General features: G+C 37.5%; 1 protein-coding gene across 1 annotated transcript; it reads right to left on the bottom strand.

Moving 5' to 3' along the window:
• Nucleotides 1-623: 623 nt before the first annotated feature.
• Nucleotides 624-9019, bottom strand: LOC110449746. Its single transcript, XM_021496802.1, has 6 exons — nt 8987-9019; nt 6174-6798; nt 4929-5627; nt 3850-4107; nt 2228-2405; nt 624-974 (listed from the first exon to the last, which is right to left on the bottom strand). The coding sequence occupies exons 2-6, from the start codon at nt 6661-6663 to the stop codon at nt 752-754; spliced, it is 1848 nt and encodes a 615-aa protein (XP_021352477.1). The 5' UTR covers nt 6664-6798; nt 8987-9019; the 3' UTR covers nt 624-751.
• Nucleotides 9020-9611: the final 592 nt, after the last annotated feature.

Below are 9611 nucleotides of genomic sequence, written 5' to 3'. Positions count from 1 at the left end.
ATTACATTCATAAATGCATAACACAGGTGTTCATAGAATCTCAGCACGTGGAAACTGATAGTAACCTGATCACACTGCGTAGTAATACACTACAAAAACTACTCACTCGGAACGACCGACCTAGATGCTTAATTCTTACATCTTAAAATATTATTGAACTGTGCTTTGTGAAATATCCACGTATTTACGTGTCCTGTGCTACAAATAAACATTGAATATGGAACTACATTTTGTTGTGTTATTGTTGTTGACGGTTGCTAAGATCTCTCACGATAGTGTCACATTTCCCCGCGAAAAAACACTGTTCTCGCCACTGCATTGCACCCGTGTATAAGCAGGAACAAACCCTGTTTATTTGTTTAATTCGTTGTTATATCGATCCACTGAAAGGATTCGTCAATGTAAATATAAGGAATGATATCTATTTTTTCAACATTTATGAGATCATAACAACAATGGGTTTTTGGACATATTTTACATGAATCGCTAACGCGATTCATTCAATATGTCCATAAACCCATTGTTGTTATGACCTCATAAGTGTTGAAAAAATAAAAATCATTCCTTAAATAACAACAAAGGAGTACCAGGTTAGTCTATAGTAGTATAACAACTGAGGGGTACCAGGTTAGTTTATAATAGTATAACGACAGTATTCTAAACAAAGTCTTCAGTGACAAACCATTTTCAGTTTCAAAAGTTTAAAAACTGGTTTCTTATCCAAACTTTGGTTTTATTTTGGTGAATCATTTCACTCGTTCTTCATCCGATTGTACCTACAATTGAAGCGCTTGGTGATCTCCTCCGTCATGACCTTCCATTGGACCCCGTTCTCCTCCACATTCGCCCTGTCAGGGTGGTAGTTCACCACAGCTTTCTGATACAGCTTTTTCTTTTTGCTATGATCTATGTCTGATGTATCCGTTGGTAGAACGAATAACTTCTTGTGCATTGGATTCTTCGGTGGGAATTTCCTATGTTAATTAAACAGAAAGTATATTATTTTCTTGCAGCCACACTGGGCAGGTTAATGCAGCTTTAAGTAACATAACATTGGTGTTTGTTTTTGTTTCGGTTGATCAGCCCCGCAACAACCATGGCCATCTGAAGGTGCAGGCCTAAGAAAACACCACCAAAACTAAAGAGCAGGGAAGTGTGAAAAACGTGTTGTAATAGGGGCAAGATATCATATTTGATTTTTCAAATTAAAGAGATAAAATAAACTCCCGATTCTCCAGGGAACTCCACATTAGTTGCCTCCTATGATCGTACAGCGGATAGGGCAGATATAATCTTTCCAAATACCTGCAAAGCTATATTGTCATATAACTATGATGCAATGAGATACAATAAGCCATATCTTTTTTTTCCCGATTTTTCCTAACCAGCTTATATATAATTTAGTTCAGGTATAGAAAGTAAGCTAGGTATAACAGTTACAAATTATAACTTGTTTGTTGGCGAGTGAAAGATCTGAAAGAGCAAATACCTAGTGAGAAAGAAACGCTATAGACCGTAATTGTTGTAAGTGATGCAGCAGATCAATCGCGTGTTTGTTTTATAATACTTCATCAGCAGTAGACGCTGAAAAAATAAATCCCAATTATGTAGGGGATGTGGGGTGGGTGAGGGTATCCACATTTGTTGCTTTTTATGATAGGATGCAGTGAGACGCAGCAGGCCTGTTCTTTTCCGCCAAACCTGCACGGGACAACTCATTCCGCGTGTGCTAATAAGAGAGCGAATGCAAAAATTAGAGCTTTATATTTATATAATTATCATTAAATATACTAGTACAACTGTTTCTTATTAACCCCCTAATTGAGTATATGTATTCCTGCTGTCCCATCCCTATAGGTTCGGGAGTGGTTTCTTTCGTGTCTTACATGTATGTTTAGTGTTTCTGTTTCCCACCGCATGTGTATCGTAAGAGGCATTTAGTGTCGGCCCCCTGCAGAATCACAGGTTTTCGTCAATGTCCTTTACTAACACGACATGGAAAAAAACCATAGTTGATATGCTGCCCCATTGCAGCATTTTGGAATGTTTTTCTTTTCCTATATTTCCTGTCTATCTTTTTCTTTCTGCTCTCTCTCTCCTCTCGGCGGTGTCTCTCTAGACACCCGTTCTGATGTGACACTGGCTGTCAACAGGGCTTTATACTGGAACATGACTCTTACAGGGGCACACAGCTTAGCCTAGTTAGTGCAGATGTAGACAGACTTACTTGTATACGTAGTCAAGAAATTCTAGATCTCTCTTTTTGTCAGCCTTTTCGAGCTCGTCCAGTTGTTCTGTCATTCCTTTCTTTACCTCTTCTCTATTTTTGTTCCATTCTGCATCGTCCTGTACTTTTGCTTCGTCTTGATACTTTTTCAAAATTGCAGAAGCGTCGATAAACCAGTCTGAATTTAGATCAAATAACTAAATAAACACAGGGCCCGTATTCATGACACCATTCACATGCTTAAGCATGGATTTTGTGCTCAAACCAGCTTTCTTGTAGCTCACCTAAATCCTGTCAAAATATCAAAAAGTCAAATGTAAACATTGAAAACAGTATTCGGCTGTAAGTCTCTTATTTTTTTCCCCAAAATCATTGACAAAATAACTTTTTTTTATTAATCTATAACCAGAACAAGACATTAGGCTTGAGCACAAAATCCATGCTGGAGCATGAGAACGGTTTCATGAATACAGGCCAAGGTCTTTCAATGCACTTTATATATTTTATAGTATCTCAATATCGTTCGCACTCGTGCAAATATCGGTATATTCTGTCATACAAGTCAAATACATACCTGATTCAACGCAAAGACCAATAAGTTTCCTATATCTTGCATTTTTAAAGAAACAAGACGAGAATATTAATGCATCCGAAAAATGCGTGAACTAGTAACGCAATATTTGATGGAAAATTCTAATGAAACGCTCGACAATAAGGCAGAGCGCCATGTTAATTAGGTTATTCGACACAACTATTTCGTTTGCTTTTATTATCTAGTATGATTTCCAAACAAAATTATATCAAATTTGTTGTTCAATGTTTGGCGTGGTATTCGTAATTCAAACTTCTGATTGGTTGAAGTTGCTTTGAGATGAAATAACTGCACAATGTTGTGCAACATAGTTTTTTTGGTCAGAATTGAATAGATACACATTGATTATGAACTAAAAAAGGCGTTGTCTGTCATTTTAAATATAATTATAAGGGATAACCATGATTATGTTTGGAGTGATACGGTAGATACTGAAAAAACTGTGCGCAACTTAGTGCATAAACCACTTCATGGATTTATGCAAAGCGCACATTTTTTTTCGGTATATACCGTATAACCCCCAAAATAATCATGGTTATTCCTTATACATTTCTTTCTCAAAATATTAACTCATCGTATATGGCACGAAAGACAATAATAAAGCAAACACACATGTTAAGCTATAGCCATTGACCTATAGCCAAATTGAAATAAAATAATTTAAGGTACATGTAAATTTATCACCAGTATTTCGAAAAAGAATGCACATATTAAAAGTAAATATTAAAAGCAAAGAAATTTAACATTATACTACAGCTTATGTCCATTTCATACATTTAGGAATTATCAATATGACTAATGGTCGAAGGAATGAAAATCGTTGTCTAAATTTTCCGAAACACGAGCACAAAGGTATTAATGCCAATGGAGGAATGCCAATAACAGCCTTTATAAAGCTACAAATTTACCATTTCTTTGACTTCGAAAAGTGCTCATTAAAATTAGAGTTTCATGTAAACCGTGTCAGGCTGTACCCAGATGCAAGGTGAAGGCCAACCTCTGCGATATAATGACAAACTATTCTATTTACCCTCCGAGTTGAAAGTTCGTGGATGCATGCTATGTGCCAGTTGAATAGACTGCATCACGTAGTCCTTGGCTTTGTCCTTCATCTTGAGCACCTTGTCATATATTTTGCCTAATCGACTTGCTGCTATAGCTTCCAGTTCCATTTCCGTTCTCTCGCGCGTTCGCAGTACAGCAACTTTATACCAATCAACTACGTCCCAGACCATCTCCATGTTTACCTTCTCATCTTCCTTAATGACCAGCTCGAACAACTTGTCACCTTCAAAGGTACGTAAAAATGAAGATATAAATCATTTATATACTTTTGTTCATTTTTTTGTTAGTTTTGGTTTAACGTCCTTGCAAAGAAATATTTAGATCCCAAGTGTTTTAACGAGGACAGTTGATCTCTGATAGTCTTTCCAATTAATGTTCTCTTTGAGGAAGACACAGAAAACCTTCGATTCTGAAGGATGTCCCACATTAGTCGACTCTTACTACATGCAGAGGGATATATGATGCCTATTCGTTCCCTTAACCCTTAAGTGGGGTATTAATTATACTCAAATATTTATAAATAAAGAGACTAAATAGGTACTTAAGGTGCTAGAAAAAAACCATTACAGTAATTCCTTAAGGTTGAAGTTTAGACGAATGCATTACATATCCAACCTTATGCTATGAATATATTAACAATGAGAAAATGAAAATTTAAAATATATAAAATCGGAAGAATGGAAAAATAATATTACACAAGACATTAATTATTGCCGAGATTTTGGATCCCCGTACCACTGCCAAAGACTTAACTATACATGTTTTACCTGCATGACAAAAGCTTTAATAAATCATCAGTGTTCTCAAAGTGAAAATGCACATGAGGTCAGATCGCGAATCGAGTCGTGCTTACCAACTGCGCTACATGATGATATATATCTATCCCTGGTGAAGATTTTCAATGTGCATGCGACTGCTTAGTTGCTCATAATTGCTTTAAGTACGTGAAAAATGCCCTTTTAATTGGTTTTAAAGGGTTTAACGTCCTATCTACAGCTATGGTAATTAAAAGATGTGTCTGATATGCCTATATTTATCACTTACCCACATCTATTGCTTGCATGGCATCCGCAGTACACTTATGCATTATGACGTCATCCTCTAGCGTATCACATTCCAGTCCTACATTCTTTGCATCCAGACATTTTTTCCTAGCTTCGTGAATCGGCATAGAACAGTTATTCATTTCGGACAACCCACGCTGGTATTGACCATTCTGAATTGCAGTGACGCCGTTCCGGAAATGAATCCTTGCAAGATTGAGATAAAAATTACCCCTAACGTAGTCTATTTCAACCGTCTGTAGGACATTGTAATATAGATCAATCTTATTTTCCATATCAAAGTGATTGTCCGTGGTTTTTCTAAAATCCAACCAGCAGCTGTCAATGTACGAGCAAAGCTTTGTTTTCCAAGCTGAGGTATTACAGGGAATGCCATGATTATAAGCAAAGGAGAAATACCTGAAAGCCTCTCTGTATTGGAGTATACTTTTTGAAGCTGTACTATGGTACTCTATTTCTGCTTCTGCTAATTTCCAGTAGGTCCTTGCTGCATTCTTTGCAGCAGGTACCGACTCCTCGTCCTTCGCCGCCGCCACGAACGCCCTACAATAGCAGTTTGCTGCCTTGCTTAATCTACTTAGTTTGATCGCTGCACACAGACCCTGTGTGACAGAGGTGTATATTCCATTGCCTTCTTTTCTTAGCCTCACAGACAGGCTGTCAGCATTGGTCTTGTTTTCTGTAGAAAAAGAAACAAATCATAGGCATCATTCTCATGAAATGATTGGTTGATCGGGATATTTTGCAATGGAATAACCACGATATACCGTTTGCAAATGTTTCGTTTGCATAGGAAGCTCGGATGGAGATTGTTTATACCGCCAATGACCCTGACACGTCATAAAATTGATTATTAATGACGTCACAAAAATAGTGTGATCCCGAAAGTTCAATGTAATTCCTCGTCACTTTGAACATTCCTCACGTCACGAATCCACGGCAGTCACACAGATTTTGAAGAAAACGCTTAAAAATATCTAAAATCTTGACCCCTGGCATACCATGAACATAAAAACTGTAAATTTAGAAGAAATCAAATATAGAGATACACAAAGCATGATATCTACATTGTATATCAAAACAAAAAGGGTCAGACAAACAAAAAAATCACACCTTCTTCTGTTCCAATAAATCAAAACTTCTGACAAATATAGCAATGACTTTGCTTGTAACCATAGAAATGACCCCTCAGCATCAAGGTCACATTTATACTCTCTCTCTTTACCTGTTGTGGAAGGCGGTTTCTTGTTCTGGCTTCCTGTGGTTTTCGTAGGTTCCTTTGTGTCACGTTCCCATTTGTTCTCGGATGATTCTTCGTCTCTTTTATTGTTACTATTTTGGTCTGAGATTTCAGTCTTTGATGCGTTATTCCTCTCCTTCGGAACGTCTGTGTAACAATCCCAGTACTTTCCAGATGATTCGTCGTCAGATTCTTCGCTGTAATTTGCTTCCGGGAGATGAGCATTTGGTACATTATTCTCCTCCTTCGGAGTTTCAGTATAACAATCCCAGTACTTTCCAGATGATGCGTCAGATTCCTCCCTGTAATGTGCCTTCGAGAATTGAGTGTCTGATTCATTATTTGTATTTGTAAGAGCCTCTCTGTTACGTTTTCGTTGTTTTTTCGATGGTCTTTTGGCGCCCTTTCGTTTTTTGGTGATGGTGTATGTTGACTTTGATTCACTATTATTCTCCTTACTTCCAAGACTACCCATGATGATTTCTTAATTCGCAGCTTTAAAGGAAACAGCAACAAACATGGAAACTGGTCAGTTGTTTGTCCTAGTATGTGGTCAGTCTATGGATATTTCCTAGTCTGTGGTCAGTCTGAGGATATCCAAGTCTGGAAACTACAAACAATTTGTACAGTTGTAATATTGCACAATATTAATACATGTACATAAATCATGCCAAAATCTTAATAGAAAGGGGGTTGCAACTCTCTCCATTTTATGACCAAGGGACTAATTCTCAAGGAAAGAATCAGACCCCGGAATTACACTGATAGCATGATTGTGTCCGTCTCTCCATGCACAGCAAATACATATTTGATCATAGGTTGGGGATCTCAACAGTTTCCATGATATTGCCCTTCAGGGCCTAAGTAATCGAGGAAGGGGCCAGACCCCTGATCAACTTAATTCAGGGAGGATACTTATGCTTATCTCATCATGGCAAGCAATCGTGCATTAATAGTTATGAGATGGGGATCCCCCGACTGGAAGAATCACTTTGTCAATAATATTAGTATAATTATATTATTCTCATCACACCCACCAATTGAACGTATGTTTATCATTACCCGGAGCCTTGAGAATAAATTGCAGAAATATTTCAACATATTTGACCCGTGTGACCTAAAAAGGGTGTCAAGGCAATTAACTTGAAAAAAAAGCACTTGGTTGTCCCTCTTCCCAGCATGCTAATTCAAAACTATTAGTTCCGGAGCCCTTGTGAGCTAAAAATGAAATGATACATTCTCTTGGGTGAAAAAAACTGTATCATACGTTGACAAACAGCTATTTGTTGAATATAATTTTCTATTGAATTTTTTATCTAATTGAATTGTTTTTGTTTGTTTTTTTGTTTGTTTGTTTAACGTTCTATTGACAGATAAGGTCATTTAAGGACGTGCCTCCGTGTGTGTTATGTATGCGTGCATTTGTGCTCGAGACATGTTAGATTGGTGTAATTGCCTCCTTGTGATAGCGCAGATCTGATGCCGAATTTATTGTGCTATCTTACTGAAATAATATGCCGAAGGCACCAAGCACAGCATTCCTCCCTGTCACATTATACTGACAACGGGTGAACTAGTTGTTACCATTACCGTAAATGCTGAACGTTAAGCAGGGTATAACAACTACCATTTTTAAGGACTTTGGTATGTCCCGGCCTGGGGATAGAACCCATTGCCTTCCTAACCTGGGCGAGCGCTCAACATTAAAGCAAGAGGAGTTAGAGGTAGTTAGAAATAGAGCGTAAATACCAATGACATGAAGTGATCTAAACCTCCCAAACGTTTGAAATTACAGTTTAGTTCCGAACATACATGTAGCTATACTGAATCAAAATGTTGAATGCATATACAGTTTGCAACACAGGAATCGATGTAGTTATTATGTATTTATTTTATCACAAAGTGATTTCCGGTGAATATTCATTTGGCGTATTAACCAATGTTATATGACCTATCAGCGCTGTGCTAGGTTGTAAGTTTCAATTGTGACGTCACGCCTAGGACAAGTACATGACGTCACAGACTTACGCACTGGAGTCAAAAAGGCAGCTTTTTACATTTCAAGGTTGCATGGAAATTGTCGTTTCACACGAATGAATGCCACATATCTTGGTTATGTGATAAAAGGATCTTACCCTCGTTTTCATTTCATATGAAATTTATGAAACTCATCACGAATTTTTCATTTAAGCTCGCCAGAGGCTCATTAAATTGAAAAATTCTAAGACTCGTTTCATAAATCTCATTTTTCATTAAGTTATACAGATCAAGGATATCCGCGTATACGGCTGAGCTGACTTCTGCATATGTCATATGACCACGTTTTGTTAGGTACATCATCAATTGGAGGCACGATAGTCTAGTGGTAGGACGCCGGGCTCGTGCCAGAAGGGTTGCGGGTTCGAGTCACGTCACGGCTTTGTGTTGTATCTTTGAGCAAGATACTTTATTCCGCTTGTTACAGTCTACTTAGCTGTAAATGAGTACGTGGTTGGGCAGTGCTAGAATTGTTGAATGCTAGCTGTGGGCGCCGAAACGGCAGCACCGCCTGTATGCTCCACAGGGAGTTGAGAAAGATATTGGTTGGTTGCAAAGGCCCTATAACCACGGATAATAATGTGTGAACCGCTTTGAGACGACCTACGAACTCGGTTGTGATAAAGCGGTATATAACAATCTCGAATTGTTATTAATATTATTATAGTATACCGATGAACTGACTTCTTTATATGTCGGATCGTCACTTTTTGCTCGGTACATCAGTACTTATAATACATAGTATATTCCATGTTACTCACCTGATTCTCACCTGTACTTTTCCTGGGCCTCGGCTATTATCAATTTAGGAACAACTCTTATCAGCACAATAAAATGTTCATACGTATATATAGGTATACATACCTGCACAGGTACATGTAATTGACAATATTCCAAAGTACTGGTCTCTAACACGTTTGTGTCACATAATGATACGATTGAAGAACGCACAAAGCAATTATTAAACCTACAGTAATGCACACTGTCAAAACGGCGTCTATATGTGTGTGTATTTTACATGTCTATATATTGATCCAGTGAAAGTATTTCTTCTAAAATATATGATTCAATGATAATTCTAGAAGTGATTGAAAAGTGTTGTAAATGTTTTTATTTATTCCTACATTATGCTCATATTTCTCCATTTAAAACTATCGGACGTAAAAAAAAACAATTTATATTGTCTCCCTTGGGAAACATGAGTTATCTCGGGGAAACAACTCTTCATGCCTCCCTCATACCAGGGCAATAAGTGTATATCATAGATAGCGCAACAATAGAGTAATAGTGCAGTATAGCTATGGAAGAGTAAATGGACATCATAGATAGGCAACAACTAATTAAAGGGGCATCATAGATAGGGAACAAACAAAGTAAACGAACATC

This window comes from Mizuhopecten yessoensis, unplaced genomic scaffold, assembly GCF_002113885.1.
Source record: "Mizuhopecten yessoensis strain PY_sf001 unplaced genomic scaffold, ASM211388v2 scaffold4805, whole genome shotgun sequence".
NCBI classification, from domain to species: Eukaryota; Metazoa; Mollusca; class Bivalvia; order Pectinida; family Pectinidae; genus Mizuhopecten; species Mizuhopecten yessoensis.
Note: the sequence above shows the minus strand (reverse complement) of the source record. Positions and strands in the feature narration are given on the sequence as shown.